We start from the raw sequence: 21,643 nt of genomic DNA, 5'->3' as shown, positions 1-21,643 counted from the left end.
CACGTATCGGCATCACCGCATAAACTGCAGGGTTGAAAGCGTGAAAAAAGGCTTATAGGCTGTAAATTACGGTATATTTGTTTAGTGCTCCATCCACAAGCATTCACAGCGCGATGAAGTGGTGCGATAAAAATTCTTGTACCTTTTAAGTGAGGATTGGTGGTGGGTTTCATTGCCTTGCTTAGTGGCACGAAGGCAGTAGTCAGCACACAGGAAACAAACATCTCTTAAACAACTAATTGCTACTTTTGTTTTTGTTATACTGCAAGACTTGAGTCGCGGGGTTCTGGTTCCAAAGCCCAATTCCTTTTGTAACTTACTTCTCTTTGACTGCCTGTGCGTGGCGAGGGTTGACCACGCCGACGGGTTTGGACAAGTCTCGGAAAACTGACGGGTCTTCCAGATCCAAAACCGGGGAACTGTAGTCGCAGAGTATCCAAGGGAACTGGCCAAAGACAACATGTACGTCGTTTCTTGTCACATGGTGAGTGTGTGTATGTACTGCCTCAATGATCTCTTGTATCTTGTGTGGTCTCACCACAGGATATTGCGATAGGTCATTGTAAGTACGCCCAGCGATGGTGTTGAGTTGCATCAAATATTCAAAGTTGGATATTTCCCTGCAGACCCATTTCTGCGCAACACACGAGTATCAGATCAGCATGATAGGTCCAAATTATAATCCAACGAGAGAGAATAAAATAAAACAAACACCTGTGTGAGGCCCGACGCCTTCAGCAGCTCTTGCGGTGATCGGGATCCAAAGTAAAAGAGGTTAGGAGGGCGCAGACCCAGAATCCTCGAGTACACTTTATTACGCAACTACAAAGAGGAATGAAAAAGACTATTATGAGATTTAAAATTTGAAAAAGTTTAAATGCTGTATGAACGCTGCAGCACCTTCTTCTTGAAGTTGATGAAGTAGTGAGCCTGGTCGATGAAGAAGAGCTCCAGCGCTGAGCGACGCAGGTTGTAGCGCCGCAAATGGACTTCTCGGAGCTGAGAGAGGGGCCGCTTGAAGTCAAATCCAATTCCTGGAAGGACAACATTCATGAAGGTACAGTACTTACAGTATGTGAGACTAAAATAACTACCGTAATTCCCGGCCTCCAAGCTGCGACTTTTGTCACACCTGCTGCGCTAGTTACCGTTAGTGCCGCCATGTTAGCGTTAGCACCACTGCGCTAGCGTCAGCGTCGCCGTGTTAGCGTTAGGACCACCGCTTCAGAGTTAACACGCCGTGTTAGCGTTACCACCGCCGCGCTAGCTTCAGCACCGTTGCGTTAGCACCCGCTTTAGTATTTAGTGCTAGCGTTAAACTGTGTACGGAGGCTTATCACCAGGTGCCCTCTGTACGCCGGAAATTACACTCTCAAAATGGCGTTACAGGCCACAATATTATGTACACCTGCATAATCTGATGACATCCACTGAAGCGGTGTGTCCACCATCGTGAAAGGAATTCTCAGTTCTGGTAAACAGTTTTTTTAGTATTGCAGTGTTACATGGTGGTGCATTACATCAGGGGTTCCCGAGAGTCAATATTTTTGATGCAGTGCAGTACTGCATCACTACGAACCACACCTATAAACTTCAGTTTTCAGACGGGCTAGTTTTTGGATGAATTGGTTTTCGCAGATTTTTGGGCCGATCTGAAATTCTGTCCCAGTTTTCTTCATTCGCTACAGTTGAAAATGTTATGCACCAAACCCGACCCCCGCGTGACTCAGTCACTCGTTTCCAGGAATTGAGCGCCCGCACAAAGCATCGCGTACGCATGCTTAACTTTATTAAAGGCTGCTGAGTGAGCATCTGACCGCGCGTTCATCAGAAGCATTTTGAAAGGTTTTTTTTTTTTTTTTTATTATGCTTAGTTTTTTAATGTGGCTGTTCACTATGGAGGCCCCCCAAAAATCTCAAGTGATAAAGAAAAAAAATATATAGAATTGAGCAAAATTGTAAAGTAGGAAAATTATGGATTCCCATCAAACAATAATCTCTCATCCTCCCTCTCCAATCAAGAATCTTTGCTAAAGATAAAAGAGATGTTTAATGTTCATTTATTTCCATCCATCCATTTTCTTCACCGCTTATCCTCACGAGGGTCGCGGGGCGTGCTGGAGCCTATTCCAGCTGTCAACGGGCAGGAGGCGGGGTAAACCCTGAACTGGTACGCAGCCAATCGCAGGGCACAGCAAGACAGACTGTTTATTTATTTGTATTTGACATTGTTTGTAAAATATGTAAATGTATTTACATACTTTATTTTAATAATATATTATTTAATGTATAAATGGCGTAAAATATTTTTAAGTTTTGTAGTTTTTGGGCAGTGGCACAGTGGGGCAGCTGGAAAGCGTTGGCCTCATAGTTCTGAGGACCCGGGTTCAATCCCGGCCCCATCTGTATGGAATTTGCATGTTCTCCCAGTGCCTGCATGGGTTTTCTCCGGGCATTCTGGTTTCCTCCCACATCCCAAAAACATCCATTAATTGGACACTCTAAATTGCCCGTAGGTGTGATTGAGAGTGCGGCTGTTTGTCACTATGTACCCTGCAATTGCCTGGCAACCAGTTCAGGGTGTAACCCCGCCTCCTGCCCGTTGACAGCTGGGATAGGCTCCAGCACTCCCTGCGACCCTTGTGAGGATAAGCATCTAAGAAAATGGATGGATGGATGGATAGTTTTTGGGCTTACATGGTTGGACTCGGTTTAGAATGGTGTTGTCTTGAGTTTTAGTCAGACTTTTTGGAACAGATTCAGTCTGAAAACCGATGTGTCAGAGCTCCTCTCTGACATTATCAATCATAACATAACGACCTTCATAAAGTCACAAATTTTCATAACGGGCCTGTATGCCACGTGCACCGAATGACGTGTAAATCCCCTCACCCTCCTCTGTCTCCTCTTTCTCAATGCTGCCGTCGTAGAAGTAGAGGTGGTGCGTTGTCACCTCCAGGCGGCCGTGGACCTTGGCTACGATGGTGATGAGTTCACAGTCTTCGGATAAAACCAGCTTTTCTTTTTGGCTCTCATCGTCCGCCTCCACGCTAAAGACAAAAGTAACGACATTCAGCCAGCTGTAAAGGTGTTCTTATCGACGGCTCAATGTGCACATTTAGGTACATCGACTCACTTGTTATCTAAAAAAACGAGATCCTCCTCCCCTAGCTGGTCATCCTCCATATCACTTACTTTGGCTTCTTTGGCAACAGCCAGAGGGAGAAGCTCGGAACGTGGACTATCCCCCCCTGGAAATATAATGTATTTGGAGTACCAAAAAAAAAAAAAAAAAAAAGAAAAGAGTGAGGTGCATTATGGTACGAACCCATGTTGTCCCTCTGGGCACTGGCCTCGGTGTGGGGGTCATAATGGTGGTTGGGCACAAGTTTGAGGCGCATTCTTGAATACGTCTCCGCACTGGAAAGTATCCACTTTACCTGAGGCTGGACCCTGAATAACATAAAGAAAAAAATGAAGCCTATATCAGTCATTCATGTGCATGAAAGGGTGAGAGTGGAATAGAGTCAAAGGCGAGGCTGCAGAAAGTGAGTCGAGAACGTTTGGAGGCATAAACAGATCGCAGAGGAAAGAGGCAAAGCACACTTTTAGAAGGAATGTAAAGCATGTTTGGGTAAAGCGAATAAAAATAACATTGGCTGAGAAAGAAGTCCTACTTCTTGGCCCACACTGCTCTCTCGCTGGTCAACAGCCTGCGCAGAGCCTTCCAGTGCTGCAGTACCACCCCCTGCTGGTTGGAGCTCTGCTTCTGCCAGCCCACGTAGCGGCCGTTCTCACTTCTAACACGCTTCAGGTAGGGGTCGACGATCAGTTCCTGTTTTTAGACGTAGAAGTGACGGACGGGTAAGTAGAAAGGTCGAACGCCGTTGGTAACCCCAAGAGCCCTGCAAATCGCGGCAACCTGAAACTTTGCTTTGCTGTCCGATCTATCTTTGTCGCGTCTGAAGGCCGTGCTCATGAGGTCATCGAAACAAGAATTCCAGAAATTGGACATGATGTCGTGACTCCGGCCGAACGTGTCCAGCTCGTACTGCTCCATTGTGGGCTGAACCTGGAACCATTGAAATCAGTACTAATGTGTTTTTTGATCGTTTCCAAATTTGACATCTTTGAACTCATTGACAAAGGTCATGTTAACCGTGTACAATGCTCTCACAAACCATCCATCCATTTTCTTTTGCCGCCTATCCTTACAAGGGTCACGGGAGTGCTGGAGCCTATCCCAGCTGTCAATTGGGAGGACGCGGGGTACACCCTGAACCGGGTGCCAGCCAATCGTGGGGCACATCGAGACAAACAACCGCACTCACAGCCACACCTACGGGCAATTTAGAGTGTCAAATTGATGTTGCATGTTTTTGGGATGTGGGTGGGAACCGGAGTGGCTGGAGAAAACCCACGCAGGCGCGAGGAGAACATGCAAACTCCACACAGGCGGGGCTGGGATCGAACCTGGGTCCTCAGAACTGTTAGGCCAACAGGTAAATGTCTTTCAGTAAAGATGTTTGTTACTGTGGTTACAGAAGTGGTCCAAAATAATAATAATTATAATATAGTAAAATATTAAATGATAATGTAAATTGACATAAGGCAATTTTTGAAAGGCTGTCATTTGTCACCGCGACCCTTGTGAGGATAAGCGGCTCAGAAAATGGACGGATGGATTTTCTTTTGTTGGATTTCATGACCACTATGTAAAGTTGTAGAACAATTCTACTATAGGCGGCACGGTGTCGCAGCTGTAAAGCGTTGGCCTCACAGTTCTGAGGACCCGGGTTCGATCCCAGCCCCGCCTGTGCGGAGTTTGCATGTTGTCCCCCCGCCTGCGTGGATTTTCTCCAGGCACTCTGGTTTCCTCCCACATCCCAAAAAACATGCAACATTCATTGGACACTCGGAATTGCCCTGAGGTGTGATTGGGAGTGTGGCTGTTTGTCTCGATGTGCCCTGCGATTGGCTGGCGACCAGTTCAGGGTGTACCCCGCCTCCTACCCGTTGACAGCTGGGATAGGCTCCAGCACTCCCGCAACCCTCGTGAGGATAAGCGGCTAAGAAAATGGATGGAATTGTACTATATGCCACTCATTTAAAATGTTGTGTTAGTAAACAGTGAGCACAAACATATTTGCATATTGTGACTTTAACGTCAAACAACAAATCAGATTTTTCTCTCCCGTATAAGAAAAACAGGGCAAAATAACTAAAATGTTTAAATATTTTTGGATTTGATGTACTATATTCACTTCTCACAAACATTTCGTTGCCACTTTTTGTCTGCGGCGCGACTCTAATAGTGATCCTACAGTTCCAAAGCCCAAGTCCTCACAGACGAGCTTTCATTTCACTGCACAGCAAACAAAACGAGTAAGCACAGGGTCACAGAAAGTTGAAATACACAATTTCCTATATTATAGTTCCTATATCTCTCTATACACCAAAGTAATGTAAACCAAAAGAGAAGCATAAATTTGCTCTGTCACACACAGCTCAGCTTAATGGAGAGCTTTTCTGTTTGGTATATGTTCATAAAATATCTCAGTTGCCTCAATGTTAAACATAAAGTGACATCTGCTTGAAATATATTTGATACATTTGGGAATTGTCGTAAACTTGTCATAACATCATTTTGGAACGACAGCTTTATATATATCTCTGAGGGCCAAGGTTAATTGCATCTTGTCTAATGTCATTATAATATCTGGTTATATACGTATTTAGTGACAGTCAGTGTACTGACCTGCTGCTGGTAAAAGCTTTGCCACTCCAGTGTGTGGCAGTAGGCCTTCAGGTCCTGGGCGAATGTGGTGCTGCCATTCGTGATGGGCAGACTAGGAAGGAGCTGTTGGACCGTAACCGGGTCTGCGTGCTGGTCCAGGAGGGCTCGCACGACCGGGACCACCTGGGAGAACATCTCTGCGTGCTCAGCGTTGTTGCTGTCCGTCGCCTCCTTGTCTGGCCACAAGGGGACGCCGATGCGTCCCAGCAGGAAGCAGACCTCATCCCAACTGAGGCACAAGACCGTCTGCAGCAGGCTGTGCAGTTTCACGAAGGCCATTACGCACACCTGAGTAGACATGAGGATTTTCATTTCAAAAAATTATTGTCTCTATGTGCCCTGCGAATGGCTGGCAATCAGTTCAGGGTGTACCCTGCCTCCTGCCCGTTGACGGCTGGGATAGGCTCCAGCACTCCCGTGACCCTTGTGAGGATAAGTGGCTTGAAAAATGAATGGATGGATTCTATCGTGTGATTTTTAGAAATCTCTGTACATATTTTTTAAAAGCAGCTCTGAAGACATTTTTTGGCAGGCATTTTCATAGAGCTTGATGTTTAGTTATTTTTTTTTTCCTTGCATTAATTGGAAATTGATGGTAAGTCTTTATTTTAACCATGTGCACCACATTGCGAGTCAGTGAAATGTGCCAATTCTTGTATTAGTATTGAAAACAAAAAAACTGCTAATATTTGGCCTATAAACCGGGACTCCCCCCCCCCCCCCCTCACGCTTTCAACCCTGCAGTTTATGCGATGATCCAGCTAATTTGTGCATTTTTTTCTAACGGCCGCAAGGGGGAACCCAAGCGGAAAACGTAAAAGTGAGACCGGTGGAATGTATGTGCCGAGGAAGTGACTTTTACCGGTATGTTTATTTTAACCCACCCTGTTAGCGCTGCACTAGCGTGTTGCTGCTGTCATTTAGGTATGTTTTTTTTTTTTGTTTTTGTTTTTTTTAAACCGGCCCTCTTAGTGCTGTCCTACCGTATTGCTGCTGCGGCAGTTTTTTTTTTTTTTTTTTTTTACCGGTATGTTTTTTTTTGTTTTTTTTTTGCCAGCCCTGTTCGTGCTACCGTGTTGTTGCTATGTTAAGCTAAGATAAGGTATTAAAACTTTGAAAACACTTTCTGTGTACCATCTTTCTTTGAAAATATCTCGTGTTTTAATGTGGGTTTCAATATGGGCACATGCGGCTTTTACACTGGTGCGGCTTATGTGTGTACCAAATGTTATTTCCTTTACAAATGTACTGGGAGAGGATTATAATCAGGTGCGCTCTGTAGGGTGGAAATTACGGAACTTTCATATAATTGTGTCCTCACAAGATAAAAATATTGCAAACACCTCTCTCTGGTGAAGTTATCACAACTTTAAACTGCACCCAAAGTGATAAATTAATAGTTGTAAAGAGTTGTTTTAGTTTTTTGGGGCGTGTCAATGACCAAAAGTGTCAAAGAAATATGTTTGTGTTTTTTCAACCTATTGAAATCCGTATGTTATTAGATAGTAGTATGAGAACACTTATCTGCAATGTTTCAGATATAGCTATCTGGAGGATAATACATATGGAGTAGAACATGAGTCACTGATTAGAATTACCTCAGTGCAGGAAGAAAAAAAAACAGATGTAATATACATAAATGTAATCTATGCCGTTAAATCACACTGATACTTTGTATTCTAAATTAAGCAGCACAAAAATAAAAATCCTAGAGAGGATGATGCAGAGTACAATTAATATGACTTATTTGATAAATGGCTGTGTGGGAGTTACTCTACTTTTCAGAGTCCCCCCCCCCCCCCCCTCAACCAACAAGTCATGTGATCGGAAGCCTTGTGGTTGGTTCAGTTATGACCACTTGCTCCGTCCCACGATAACAGCAGACGTAACTCAAAGAGGAGCTACCCTTTCATTTAAAAAAAAAAAAAAAAAAAACACTCCCCATGAGAGGAATGACCGAAATGTCTTTGAAATGAAGCCCATACAAGGTCTGGCATTTGAAATCCGCTTCTAATCTGTGCAAGCCTTTTTTTTTTTTTACATTAGCAAAATATTGCAGGCGGTACAAAGGAAAGCCAACCTGTGACTGCCGCTGTTGGATATAGCCGGTGATGATCCGCAGGCCGATCTGGGACATCTCCTTCAGTTCGGTGCAGGCGGGGCTGCCGGGGGTGCTATGCCAGGCCTGCAACTTGTCCAGCAGGTTCACCACCCCTTCAAAGATCTGTGACACAGCGAGTGTCAACAACGGGCTCGCAGTAAAAGCGGAGACCTTATTCTAAACCCGAATCTACTCATTACAAACATGAGCTGACTACAATTAGAAAAATGTTATGATTCATTCCAGCTGTCACAATTATATGAGGGAAGCTTGAGTAAATACTAATACAGCTCAGAGTCCCCATCCCAGCATGAGGATGTGCCTGTAAAATCAATAATGGCATTTAAGCTGACACATCCGGACCGCATAAGTGGTATCAAGTTACGAGCATTTGCACTGAGAATGAAGACGGAAAACACAAATGAAGTGTGAGGCAGAATGTCGGTTGTACCTTTTCACTCCATAGCGTATGATTGTCGGTGCCCTCGGAAAAGAGGAAGTCCTGCAGAAGCCTGAGGAGCCTCACCAGGCTGGGACAAAAGGGTAGAAACACTCCCTGGGCATCCCTCAAGTCGGACAAAGACGATTCCAGCATCATCTCCAGCAAACTGTTACACACGGCAGAAGAGCAGCGCATCATGCCGTCAAATTTTATTTATTACTCATGTATTATTATTCATTTCTACTACAAAATGACAGTAAATGACGACCGTAATTTCCGGCCTGCATGCCGCGACTTTTTTCACACACTTTCAACCCTGCGGTTTATGCGGCGATGCGGCTAATTTGTGCATTTTTTCTAACAGCCGCAAGGGGGACACTCGAGCGGAAAACGTATGAATGTGACCGGTGGAATATATGTGCCGAGGAAGTGACATTTTACCGGCCCTGTTAGCGTTAAACTCTTTCTGTGTACGGTCTTTCTTTGTAAATATCTTGTGTTTGAATGTGCGTTTCAATGCGGGCACTTGCGGCTTTTACACAGGTGCGGTTTATGTACGTACCAAATAGTATTTCCTTTACAAACTTACTCGGTGAGGAGCACTCTGTAGGCCGGGAATTCCAGTACTAACCCTAACACCCACAATCAGGTTCCACTAAGGAGAGCTGCAGTTAAACTGTTACGAACTGAACCGGAATTCTCTTTTGAAATAAACAAACAGTGAACTGTGACCTTTGTATGAATCAAATGTGTCCTCCTGGTTGGATACAGCTCAATGTCAAGTGAGAGTTGCTGACCTGCGTTTAATATCATCCGGCGGGTGGACCAGTTGGCAGGAAGAACCCAGTTTAGTGAGCACAGAAAACACCTGGCCCCTCTCCCTCCAGACCACATCCTCGGGGCCGTCCGCCCCGCTGCCGCTCCAGAGCACGGAGAAGATAATGTTGGTGAGCAGGTTGCAGAGCTCCTCTTCTGGCGTCTGCTGAAAGGCAAGAACCACACAGACCTGAAGTCTCTTAAAAAAGCTTTCGGAGATAAAGCTCGAGATACGTGCGTCATTCTCCAAACCTGCGGGTTGGATGTGTTGGAGATGGTGTCTCCAGTGGGAGGGTCTGTCCCATAGCCGGCGTGGTCCAGAACGTTGGATAGACTGGAGCTCTTCCTGGGTCTGAGCGGTGGAAAGGGTTTGCTGTGCTCCAGAGGGGATGGCGTGTTTGCGAGGCTCCCTGCTGGAGTGACCACCTCTCCCATGCTGCCTAGCTCCAAATCAAAAGGCGGCGACGTTCCGTACGGGGAGAAGGGCTGGTAATCTTTCCCTTCCTCATCCAGGCGAGACGAGACAATATCGACCACCATGGAATTGGAGAGGGAGGACGAGTGACTTTCTTGGTCTGCGGAATCGAACGACTTAAAGGTCTTCAGCTGGGCTCTAACTCCATTGGGCGGCGATTGGGACAAATCAGAGTATCCTTCAGAGGTATCCCGCTGGCCGCCGTCCTCCTCTTCCTCCTCCTCGTCGTCCTCCTGCGAGGTGCCGTAGTTCAGAAAGATGCTTGTGCGAGCATCCTCTATGAGCAGACTCTGGTCTCTGTGCAAAGGAGGCCGGAAATTGGACTCCGTTGAGCCTGAGATGCTGGCAGCGTAGGACTCGTAGGACTCCTTCACATAGAGCTTGGTGAGAACATCCTGCCAGCCGGGCTGTTTGGCGAGCTGCTTCACGTAATCCTCGCTGAGGTAGATGAGGTGAAAGAGCTGTGCCCAAAACCACAGGAGACATAAAATTAATGTCTTCGTTGCTGAAAATTGTTATTCTTAAGACGATGCCAAACTAGCGGAAGAGCAAACTGACCTTCCGACAAACATCCAGGCGGACATCCAGGTCAGCTCGGTGGGACAGACACACCACGGCTAGGAGGTCTCTAAAGTTTGGGTTCGACTCTGTGAGGAGGCAGAAAATTTGTAATTGTATTTTTCGTAGCTAGAAATTTCATATTTTAAACAATTTACATTGGTCAGCAAGTTGTAAAAAATACATCGTGACTAACAAATAGTACCGATTTGTGAAAAAATATAAAATTGACCAAATTTGGGCGGAGTGTTTAATTAACCCTAGTTTAACTAGCTATGGACTAGGACAAAATAGCAAGCAAATTTAAGAGGACTATAAAAATATCGGCATACTTTGACCATTGCTTCCATTTTGGCATCGATAGCTGTCACCACATTGAGAGTCAATGAACTTTATTATTCTTCCACTTTACTATTAGGGAGGCCTCAACGGTTTTGATTGCATTACCTGTAGCAAGGACCTGCTCGTACAGACATCTCACAGTCGTCATGGTTACGGGATTGTCTTCAAGGAAAAACACCAGCCCCAGATAGCCAAAGTCCTTAAATTTGAGCCGCTGCTTGTTGCGCTCGGACACACGCTCGCTCTTGAGGATTTTGTACAAAACCTGGACACACGATATACGATGTGAATGATGGATTATGTCAGCGTGAGAGAGAGAATGAAAGAAAGAAAGAAAATACTCTCACCCTGAAGACCATCTCTCTGGCCCGATCTCCAAAACTGGGATTGAGAAGAAGACTATAAAATTGTTCCACTCCCCACTCCAGCAGCACAGCCTGCACATGCTCACGAGGAGGGCTGCTCCGCAACAGCTCATACAGCACATCCAGGGCCTTCACCACCTGGACAAAGACGCACAAGAAAGAGCATGACATTGGTTCTTTATAGCCCATATTTTGTCGAGATTATGCCATCGCTAACTACCAGCGCTGCAATCCATCAAACAGGTCAATGTGAACGAGGATCATTTTGGGAACAAAAATTTCACATCGGAAAAAAATGACAAAAACGAGATATGATCAGTACCTGCTGCTCATCTCCTGCACTCAGAATGTAAGCGAGGACACTGTGGAGCTCCTCAGCAGTCGGAGACTTGAGGAAGTCTTTTAGCAACGCAAACAGAGACATCTGAATCATCTGCTTCTCGTCACAAAGACAGCCGCCATCTTTCTCCGCGCTGCAAATGAGTCATGAAGAAAATGAACTAAATGGCATGTGTGGTGTTCTCCGTATTCCCTTGGAACCAGATCAAAGTTCACCTGTAGTAAGTGCGAATGGTATCCAGAATGTACTGAACGCCGTATTTCCTCTTCATGCGCTGCTTTCCTTTCTGGATCACAGACGAGATGTACTGGACGTGATCTTCGGGAAGAGAAACACTTTTTATGGTGTACTGTATGACATTTAGAAGACATCTTGCACTAATTAATTAATTCAGAAAACAGAGCAGATAAAGTATGATAGCCTCCACTTCCTCCATTTTCTTACAACCGTGGGTTGCTTTAATCCACCTCTCAGACTCTGTGCATGAATGCAATCATATTTCAATCCATCAAAAATACCTTTAATGGAAAAGAAAGGTTTGTTGTATCAGCAACAAAAGAGCTCCTTTCGTCTCACCTTGACAAACAGCAAAATGGCTTCTGGTCCATATGCGAAAATCAAAGAGCAAGTACTGGTAGAACTGCTGCAGAAGTGGACCGTTTCCCTCGTTGAAAACCTGATCTACAAGCAGCCGACACGCAATCAAAACGTTCATGTCCATCACAGTCCCTGGAACCTGCGGAGAAGAATGTGTATATTTATGTCTATTTGGCTTCATCATGCCCATTTTAAGAGCTTAACAGATTTCAAGTCAGTACAAATCATGTGGCAAATTCAAGAAAGCAAGATAAACAAAAGATACTGCAAAATCACATTAATTGATATACTACAGCAGTACAATGCAAAAGGAAAAAAATTGTAATTAGTACCCCGGCAGTGCAATTACGCATACTTACTTTGGTGAGCATGGCTCCAATGATGCTTGGCCCGTGGCACTGTAGCAGGCCTTCTTGATTGACAGGATGACGGCGGATCATGTTCTTCATCATCAGCAAGAAGGCCGCAATACTGTTCCTCTCCAGTCTAGCCTCTGGAACAAAAAAAAAAAAAAAATGAAAAAAAAAAACAAAGAAAAGCTTACCAAGATTCATAATGAAATAACGAAACAGATGCAACTGCAATTACCGCAGTATAAATAATCCGACCTGAAGATTTGAGTGGCAGCAACATGGCGGCAGGCCCTCGCGATGCTGTCACTTCTGGTCCGAGGAGTTCAGAGATCTCCTGAGCGCCGTTGTACACCTGCTCTTCCTCGCAAACTTGCTCAAGGAGTGGCAGCAGAACCCCTATGCCCCCAACCACATTAATGGCATCCTGCAGGGGAAACACATCCAGACAGCGACCCGCTGTTATACTGTTTGTATTTTATATGGGGATAGAAACTGTCAAAGCAGAAGATACAGGGAGTCCTCGGTCTACGACTGAGATCCGTTTCTACAGTAGCGACTTAAACTCGAATTTCGACTTAAGTCGGATTCCACCATTAAATTTATTAAAATTACTTTGTATAAAAAACAAATACGTTGAAATAAATAAGATGACGTACTATGCATGACTGCTGAGAGGTGAACGGAGAAGAAGAAGGGGAGGCTTTGCTAAGCTATTGCGGAGAAACCTGGTGCTCAATTCTCTCCATCTCGACAATTATCAAAGAACCTTGTTTTGTGATCATTGTATCAGACAAAGGAACGGAACCCTTCACATGTGCTAAAATACGGGCTTTGTCTTTAATAATTGTCACCACGGTCGACCGATTGAAGCCTTGATGGTGTTGCTGTCTCTCCTTTCTCCTATCTTCTTATGATCTTGAGCTTCGTTTCCATGGTAATGGATTTTCTTTTGGCTGCAGAAGCATTGCTAGAACACACAGCTTTCTTCTTCGGGGCGATAATGTCTAAAAAGGAGGGCAAAAAAATGCGAAGATACTCCTGGCGCACAAACAAGGACAAGCATTAGCCAGACAAAATGGCGGACGGGCGTTGTAAAGTCGAAACGTCTTAGGTTGAGACCGTCTTAACCCGAGGACTCCCTGTAGATTGGGATATCTTCACAGCCGCTCAACATCAGATAGACAGATAACCAATTTGTTAAAACTACAATAAACCTCACCTTAATGTCCCAGTTGACGACTCGGTGTCCTGTTAATCGTCCATCATATTGATGATTAGGAGACAAATCCAAACAAATTTGGCTCTTAAATGCCTGAAGCATACAAAAGAGCAAATGCAGTTTTAAAACAAAATGTACACTTCACAACTTTTTCAGCTGGTTACCTGAGGAGTGTAGTAGAGCACAAGCTTGCCATTAAGATCAGACAACTCTCCATCCGCTTTGAATAATGGCACATGGTTGGGGCCTGTGACAGAGAGCAGAATGCAACGCCGCGTTTACCACACATCGGTCATTTTCTAGGAAAGCGGTGTGCCTTACCTGCAGCGTACAGCGCTCTCGTTTGGCTCTGCTGCAAAGCCTCATGGCAGATGAAGGCAGTGCCCAGGAGTCCATCCAAAGAAGATGGTGTCCCCCACTCTGTGTCCTGCAGTCCCGCCGGGATGGTCTGCACTGTCAAGTCATTCAGAGCGCCGGAGCGGCCTCCTGCGTAGTTGGCCGGAAAGGACTGAGAGCGGATCAAGGAGGGAGCGTTGGCGGGAAAAGCAAATTCCGGGGACTGGCCGGAGGACAAGGATGTGACTAGATTAGGTGAGGTTGTTGTAGTAGTGGTCCGGTGGCCCGCGGAGCCGATACAGCAGGAGGTAAACGGCTTGAAGGAAAATGAAGAGAAAATTGATTTTTTTTTTTTTTAAATGAGACAACACTTTGTTTTGAGCAGGTGACATAAGAAAAAAAAATGTAATTTACCTCACTCAAAGAAGGAAAGCGAATCTGAGCTGATTTGGACAACTCTCCATCAATGAAGATGTTGACCAGGTTCTGACCAAATGGACGACGGCCTTGAATGTGGACTATGGCCACTGAATGCTGCAAATATCACAAATAACGTATTTCTATTATTCTGTTATGTACTGAAAAAAAAAAAAGATTCCAAGAAAGACCTTTGCTTTCAAAACTGCAAACAGATACCATATGAACAACCACAAGACCGAATTCTTTGCTAATTCAGGACGTTTACTTCTGTGTTTGTTTAACAATTGTGCTTAAGGATATAGATGTGCATTTTCTGTAATTATCGCAGGGTAAAATCAGCCATTAAATATTGATCAACTGTAAATCCTGTTTCCGTTCTGATGGTGAACTGAGAGTGCTGCGTGAAGAAGTGGTGTCGAAGCAGGCCTCTGTGTATAAACAGCTACACCTCTCAAGATCACACTTTCTTATAACCATAAAATTAACTCGGCGGAACCTCAAGGAGTGCACTTCTTTTTAACGATCAACTCTTTGATTACCATACCCATCCCAACTTGAAGTCAAACATCCAGACAGTAAGGCTTTGAATTTTTTTTTTTTTTTTTTTTTTCTTTCACCCGCCGATGCACTGCATTTATATTTGAGAGAGTCCACAGTGTACTCACCCAACGTGAGTCAGCTAGTGGAAGTTCTGGCAATGCAACAGCCATGTAATCCTTTTTAGTGCAAACAGCCACGACCAGCACGCCCTCCATTGTGAAAAAGGCTTCCAGTCCAGTTCCACTTGCTGTGAAAAAACTTTATGGAAACAAGAACCTTAAAAATCAAAATATACTCGACAAAAGTTAATTTTCATGCCAGCCAGGGCCTTCTACCTGTACAGCTGCTTTCTGCGAGGTCCTTTTCCCATTTCATGTTGACTTGTGGTGACCAAGTTAGCGGAAGCTTGGTTGAAGTGCAACTGAGGGGTGTGAGGGAAGTCCATATTCAGGCAGAGCCAGGCATGAAAGGCAAAGCTGCTGCCTGACCATCGCTGGACCGTGGGAACCATGATACCCGCCATAGGGGGTGTGAGGTCAAAGTACTGCAAGGCGCTGTCACGACCTTCTCGCGCCGCCATTGCCGAGAGAACTTGGATAATGCGAGTGCAGAAGGGATGGGCGCCGTTATCCTGATCCAGCCTGAGCAGTTTAAGAAGGCTCCTCAACTCCTCGGGCTTCAGACACAGTGAGCCCAAGTCCTGCAGGAGGGCCAGCAGCGCATCCGCACACTGCCTGTCCAAGTGCTGGGGCTGCGAGAGCACCTGCAGGAGAGCCCCCACCATGCCCGCCTCCACTGACACAGTCCGACAGGATAGGGACCCGCCGCATACAGTAGCCAGCCACTGTGCCACCAGCAGCTGGAGCTCGCGATGACTGTGCAACTCAGGGAGCCATTGCAGGAGCAGGAGCAGAGGCTGGTCGTTACTAATGCCTAAGTGGTGTGCGTGGGCATACTCGCCCTCCACTGCCTGGAGAGGAACAAACACAGAGGTGGCCCATAATGAGGATGAGCTCGAGACGTGGCGACGCGACGCGATGCTATCGAAAAAGGTCATTTGCGAGAGGAAAATTGACTGCTCTGGAGGCAGTGAGCGGCTAATGAGAGGAAAATGTTTTTCACCATGTTCATCAGCTCCTGCAGCAGCCTTTTGGTGGGCTGACCTTGACTCTTGAGCACGTCAAAGAGCTGGGAGTAGCCAATCCTCTCCTTGAAAGTCTCCTGTGGCCGGGACAGAAATAGCAAGTCGTAACTCCGCAGAGCAAGCAAAACTTGGCACACTTCTAGAAGTTAATTGGAATACAATGACATTTCTGGCATGAATGAAGAAAAGCCTGACTAGTGACCCCAGAAATTTGTAACAGTATATTTGTTTTATTAATCCAATCTTTTTCTCCTTTGCTGCAGCTCAACATTCAACCAGACCCATTTCTAATATTGTGACTCACATAGCTCAATGACTGAACACATTAGAAATATACTGTAGCTCAAATACACAGCATTGGATACCAAAACATTATCCATCCATCCCATCCAACCATTTTCTTTGCCGCTTATCCTCACGAGGGCATGGGGAGTGCTGGAGTCTATCCTAGCTGTCAACGGGCTGGAGGAAGGTTATACCCTGAACTGGTTCAACAGGCAATCGCAGGGCACATGGAGACAGATAACAGTCGCACTCACAATCACACCTAGGGGCAATTTAGAGTGTCCAATTAATGTTGCATGTTTTTGGGATGTGGGAGGAAACCGGAATCCCCGGAGAAAACCCCCGCAGGGACGGGGAGAACATGCAAACCCCACACGGGCCGGCCCGGGATTGAACCTGGGACCTCAGAACTGTGAGGCTAATGCTTTACTAGCTGATCCACCATGCCGCCCTCCACAACATTAATTAACATTAAATACAATTAAATAATACCTCTAAATGTATAAATCACAATAGAACATCATTATCTTAGTTAATGGTAGTGTTGTTCTTTTATATACATTACCGTAATTTCTGTTAGCGCTGCGCTAGAGTGTTACTGCCGTGATTTTTACCAACATGTTTTTTTTTTTTTTTTTTTTTTTTTAAACCGGCCCTGTTAGCGTTAGTGCGGCGGCACTATCATTAAACTCCCTGTGTACAGTCTTTGTAAATATCTCGTGTTTCAATCTGGGTTTCAATGTGGGCACTTGCGGTTTTTACACAGCTGTGGCATATGTATGTACCAAAGGGTATTTCCTTTACAAATGTACTGGCTGAGGCTTAGAACCAGGTGCGCTCTGCAAACCGGGAATTACGGTATTTAACTTCTGTACTGGATCTGATTAGATTGTGCAAGTTGTCACAACGTAATGACTGGCCGGTGTATAAAGGTATGATACTGAAAGATTAATGATGTATAATCGGACCCGGATGAGAGCAGTTGACATTGTCTTTACCTTTGCAGTGGGAGAGTTACTCATGATGGCTGTTAGGACCCCGAGCGCATGCACCGTGATGTTGTCGGAGCCTCGCTCCAGTACCTACATCAACATAGGGAAAACATGCTTCATCATAGCAGTGCAATATGTCAAAATGTGCACCATCCACCACGAAAGAAAGAGTGGGATTGAAGTAGAAGCTGGAGGAGCAAAGTTATTTTTCCACACCAGGATTATGAAACTCGGGCAAAGAAAGACACAATTAATACAGGTGAGAGCCAACCGCTGGATATTAAAAAGGTCTTTTGTTTATGCTGGTGTCACCAAACCAGTGGCCAAGGAAGTATTTGGAGCCATGCATCAACCACCTCATGCACTATGAAGACACTAGTCCAGTAGAATCAACAGGAAATTCAGCCTCGAACTAGAAACATCATAGCTTGTATGATCAATATGAGCAGTCTATCTCAGTATTTCAGCTTCCGTACAAAAAGTTTTCAAGTACGTAAATATCTTGTGAGCTTATTTAACTTTGTCAAAATAAGAATGCCGTTGATTTTGGGTCCCTGCTGTTCAAAATTCTAGCTGAGCTTGAATGGTCAGATCTGCAATTATAGTACCTGATGTAATTTCTTAAGCCAGTCGTCAACCAATCTATTTATAGTGCTTTTAATTGATTTCAAAGGCAAATATACTGTATGATCCTGAGTAGCACGGTGGAAAGTGGTGAGCACATCTGCTCTGTTCTTTTTCAGTTGACTCCTGGGAAAAGCGTTCCACCGATCGCCTCCGAGCTATAAGAAATTGTTGATGTCTGAGCAGAGTGCCCACTAATTTCGAATGATGTCGGCGAAAATGTTTTGGCATCTGCACTCCCTACCAATTTTTCAAATTCCACATTCCTAGCCCTTTTTCATGCTCGCTTCTTCGTTTTCAGTGTCCAACTATAACCCCTAAGCTGAGCCTGTATCAAAGTACGAGTTTGTTCTCAGGATATATGCGCATACATAAGGTCACCGTCTAACCCCGAGCGATATTTATTATATCATGCTACCTGCTTCATAAGCCTACTTTCCTGTCCAAGGTTTTCCTGTTTAGCCAACCGCAAGGCTATGAACAAGTGGAGAGAAGGCTGAGTTTCCTGCTGACAGATCAATATCAACACCAAAGGTTTATTTAGGGGGAGTACCTGGTCCACTTTGACCTCTGTGAGTAAACTTGTAGTGAGGTCACACTCACTCTTCGGCCTAAGCCTGTTGCTCTGAAAGAGCTACAGGACATACATAGAGTGCATTTAAAAAAAAAAATTACAGTCACTTAGACGCAAAGTACGATTTTAATATTATTTCATATTTGAGTGGGGGATGTTGCTGAGAGAAATCACACAGCAAATCAGGCAAACGAATGGAGGAATATGACCAAAAAAAAAAAAAAAAAAAAGAGGAAATCTGTGCAGACCACACATGAATAAAAAGCTGACAGACGCATTTCAGAATGCCCAGCGGCTAACCTTGCTGTTCTGTATGAGCCTCAGGATGTGCTCGAAGCAATTGTTGTTCAGGAAGACTGCCTGGAGGGCAGGCCGATCCGAACAATGCAGGATCTCAGGTACTGCGGCTACAAACGGGAGCAGAGAGAAACGTAAGCTTCATCGTCACATGACTCATTAATGTGACCTCCGTGTGGATTTAGTCATTTTACTCAGCATCAGGCGCTGGAGCGAGATCAAGCTCTCCTCAGAGTTCTGCCTGTCTTGCTGTTCGCTGCTCAGTGGACGGTTCCAGTTAAGGAGCTGGAAGAAACTCTGCAGTACGGTCTTGATTTCGACCTGCCGCTCGGAGGGGCTGCTAAAATGCAGCAGGTGGATCATTGCGGTCAGGCACTTCAAGGTCAGCCGGGGAAGCCGCGTGTCCTTTGACTGATGGAAGGCTCGACCGCACCAAGCTCGAAGCACGGAGAAGAGGTCTTCGACAGAGTGAGAGGTGGCAGCGAGGAGACCGTTCTTCTGCAAAGATGCATAATACAAGATGATCCACGGTAATCACATTCCCAGACAATAACAAACTCTGATTATGAGGATAAACATGGCGACGGACCTTGCCCCCGCTGATGACAGCTCCCTGGAGGTGAACCAGCCTGAGTGTGAGAAGCTCCGGGATCTTCTCACTGTCCGGCAGACTCTCTGTAAATGTGAAATCATACGTAGGTCAATGTTCAAATTGAGATGCATTAAAAACATGTCATTCAATACTGAAAATGAACGCATTAGGCTTACTACAAAAACACAGATCAAAAAGCCCTTTACAAAGAAAATGTATGCCTACATGGCCATCAATAAAATAGCTTACTCTGTCAGCGGCTCAACAAAAATGCACTCAGGACATGTTTTGCCCATGAAATCCAATACAAGAGCTGTGAAAATTCTAAGTGTAAGAAGGTAATAATGGTGACTATTGAGTTAATATTATGTTTATTATTGTGGTTGTCGTTTGCAATGGTGTAAAACTGCACTAAATCATATGTAGGCGTGCTTCAAACATTTGGAAAACTTATTTAGCTAAGAGGGGAAAAACAGTGGTCCTTTGACACCACTCCAAACTACAAGCACAATAATCAATGCTAAATGTTGATCTATGCGATGGGCAAAAAGTCTTAATTTGAATAAGTAGCAAGTGATATACTCACCCTCAACATATGCCTGAAGACTGTCATGAAGATTAATGCATTATTCATTAAGAAATTAACTCTGAGGCTGAGGTTATTAATAACTCTATGGCAGTCTCAATCAAACTGAGCATTCTGATCTTATCAATGGCAGACTTTTTTTGTACTGGAAATCATTGCACCAACTTACTGCGGCTATTGAGTCTATATTGTTGAATAAGAGTGCAGGGAGTTCTCAGTTTAAGACGGTCTCGACCTAAGTCGTTTCGACTTTACTTGTCCGCCATTATGGCCCCAGCACCAGAGTGTTTCTGCTTAGCTCACGCATATGGCTTATATGTGAGAAAGCTGTTTTTGTTTTTTTTTAAGCAATGCTGCTCCAGCCGAAGAAAAGCAATGACCGTGGAAATGTCATCAACATTAAAAAAAAAAAAAACGGAGAAACGATTAAGATCGACGGACATTAAGACTTCGGCTTCAGTCGGATGACCGTGGTGATTATTATTAAGGACAAAGCCCATATTTTAGCGCACGAGAAGGGTTTCACCGCAATGAGGGATACAGTGATCACGGAACAACTTTTTTTTGTGAAGAAAAAAAAAAAGAAGCAACGTTCTTCGATCATTGCCAAAATGGAAAGATTACTTACGTTATGGATCGAGGATCCGAATCAATGTAGGCTTAAAATATCAGCCCCATGTTCACGAAGGAAAAAAGGCACGGCGTATTTTCCCAACTTTGAAAGAGCAGAAAGGAGAGGACGCCGAGGAAGAATTTACCGCTAGGAACGGCTCGCAGGTGCGCTTGCTTTCTTAGCAAGAGTTTAGGGCAGATTCGCTTCATTCTTTGTCATCCACTTTTCGCAGTAATGGTAAGTGACACATCTTATAGTTTTTATTTTCATGTATTTTAGTTTTTTTATATGAAGTACCAACACCCATCCATTTCTGAGCTGCTTATCCCCACAAGGGTCACGGGAATGCTGAAAGCCAATCCTAGCGGTCATCGTAAATTTTGACTTCGACGGTGAAATCCGACTTCAATCGAAATTCGAGTTAAGCCGTTACCGTGGGAACGGATCTCTGTCGTAGACCGAGGACTCCCTGTATTAAGACCAGTATCTCCTTTCGAAATCATGTTACGTCAGGGAATTGGGGTGTACTGAGATTATTCTTGGTTCCAGGTTGGAGTCAATACATTGAACGTTGAGTAAGAAAGCAGTGGCCATTAAATTTTTTTTAAAAAAAAAAAAAAACGTGCTAACACAGTATTTACAGTATATGTACAGAACAGGTTTGGTTCTCCTGGCATGCAAGTCTGACGACGATCAGAGAGGAGGGCAAAGGGGTGAGCTCCTCACCGTGGAAGAGAGCAGTCAGCTCCTCTGGCAGTGGCAGCGGGGAGAATTTGTACTTGTTCCTCTCCAGCAGGCTAACCTCCTCCCTGCATTATGCACACAAGGCTCAAGTCAGGCCCTCCTAGTCATGGCAACAAAATACCGCTCCGCTGAGGTGTGACGTCAACAGGCACCCAGACAAGATGTTACAAGCATAACACGGTGAGTTTGGCGGAGGTTTATACCAAAACATTTCACCTTCAGCCCTACACACACATGCACGCACCCTGCCAGTCGTCTCCTCCACGTTTGATAAGGATCAAAGACACTTTCGCACAGCACCAGTCCGTAAGACACCACCGACTGCAGGGATGACTGCTCTCCTTCTCCGTTCTTTATCTGATGAACATAAAGAACACAAAGACACAAAGGGACACAGATACATTAGCGTCCCTACACCTGTTTTGAGGAGGTCCCTGATTAACATCATCACCAACACGCTCGCGTTAAACCAGTTATGCAACTTCTGTGAA

The 21,643-nt window shown here is 44.9% G+C and overlaps 1 protein-coding gene across 3 annotated transcripts in view; it reads right to left on the bottom strand.

Moving 5' to 3' along the window:
* nbeal2 (neurobeachin-like 2) overlaps positions 1 to 21,643 on the bottom strand; it is a 48,540-nt gene that overhangs the window by 11,748 nt on the left and 15,149 nt on the right. Inside the window, exons 5-40 of one of the 3 annotated variants that reach the window (XM_061819347.1) lie at positions 21,397 to 21,509; positions 21,135 to 21,217; positions 19,207 to 19,292; positions 18,812 to 19,115; positions 18,621 to 18,727; positions 18,300 to 18,380; positions 17,129 to 17,212; positions 15,824 to 15,922; positions 15,037 to 15,671; positions 14,827 to 14,959; positions 14,156 to 14,275; positions 13,727 to 14,057; positions 13,570 to 13,652; positions 13,406 to 13,498; positions 12,442 to 12,610; positions 12,193 to 12,326; positions 11,813 to 11,972; positions 11,452 to 11,554; positions 11,219 to 11,369; positions 10,879 to 11,034; positions 10,637 to 10,796; positions 10,190 to 10,278; positions 9,409 to 10,092; positions 9,138 to 9,322; positions 8,350 to 8,506; positions 7,878 to 8,021; positions 5,759 to 6,085; positions 3,923 to 4,072; positions 3,678 to 3,835; positions 3,329 to 3,453; positions 3,137 to 3,251; positions 2,893 to 3,050; positions 901 to 1,034; positions 715 to 822; positions 539 to 634; positions 321 to 445 (exon numbers count right to left, since the gene is read on the bottom strand). In XM_061819347.1, the coding sequence (XP_061675331.1) occupies positions 321 to 445; positions 539 to 634; positions 715 to 822; positions 901 to 1,034; positions 2,893 to 3,050; positions 3,137 to 3,251; positions 3,329 to 3,453; positions 3,678 to 3,835; positions 3,923 to 4,072; positions 5,759 to 6,085; positions 7,878 to 8,021; positions 8,350 to 8,506; positions 9,138 to 9,322; positions 9,409 to 10,092; positions 10,190 to 10,278; positions 10,637 to 10,796; positions 10,879 to 11,034; positions 11,219 to 11,369; positions 11,452 to 11,554; positions 11,813 to 11,972; positions 12,193 to 12,326; positions 12,442 to 12,610; positions 13,406 to 13,498; positions 13,570 to 13,652; positions 13,727 to 14,057; positions 14,156 to 14,275; positions 14,827 to 14,959; positions 15,037 to 15,671; positions 15,824 to 15,922; positions 17,129 to 17,212; positions 18,300 to 18,380; positions 18,621 to 18,727; positions 18,812 to 19,115; positions 19,207 to 19,292; positions 21,135 to 21,217; positions 21,397 to 21,509 (6,140 nt within the window). The remainder of the gene's footprint in view (positions 1 to 320; positions 446 to 538; positions 635 to 714; positions 823 to 900; positions 1,035 to 2,892; positions 3,051 to 3,136; positions 3,252 to 3,328; positions 3,454 to 3,677; positions 3,836 to 3,922; positions 4,073 to 5,758; positions 6,086 to 7,877; positions 8,022 to 8,349; positions 8,507 to 9,137; positions 9,323 to 9,408; positions 10,093 to 10,189; positions 10,279 to 10,636; positions 10,797 to 10,878; positions 11,035 to 11,218; positions 11,370 to 11,451; positions 11,555 to 11,812; positions 11,973 to 12,192; positions 12,327 to 12,441; positions 12,611 to 13,405; positions 13,499 to 13,569; positions 13,653 to 13,726; positions 14,058 to 14,155; positions 14,276 to 14,826; positions 14,960 to 15,036; positions 15,672 to 15,823; positions 15,923 to 17,128; positions 17,213 to 18,299; positions 18,381 to 18,620; positions 18,728 to 18,811; positions 19,116 to 19,206; positions 19,293 to 21,134; positions 21,218 to 21,396; positions 21,510 to 21,643) is intronic. The other 2 variants (XM_061819348.1, XM_061819349.1) reach the window with 2 other exon arrangements.

The sequence above is a fragment of the Syngnathoides biaculeatus genome, chromosome 5 (assembly GCF_019802595.1).
Source record: "Syngnathoides biaculeatus isolate LvHL_M chromosome 5, ASM1980259v1, whole genome shotgun sequence".
Classification (NCBI taxonomy): domain Eukaryota; kingdom Metazoa; phylum Chordata; class Actinopteri; order Syngnathiformes; family Syngnathidae; genus Syngnathoides; species Syngnathoides biaculeatus.
This window is presented reverse-complemented; position numbering and strand designations above follow the sequence as displayed.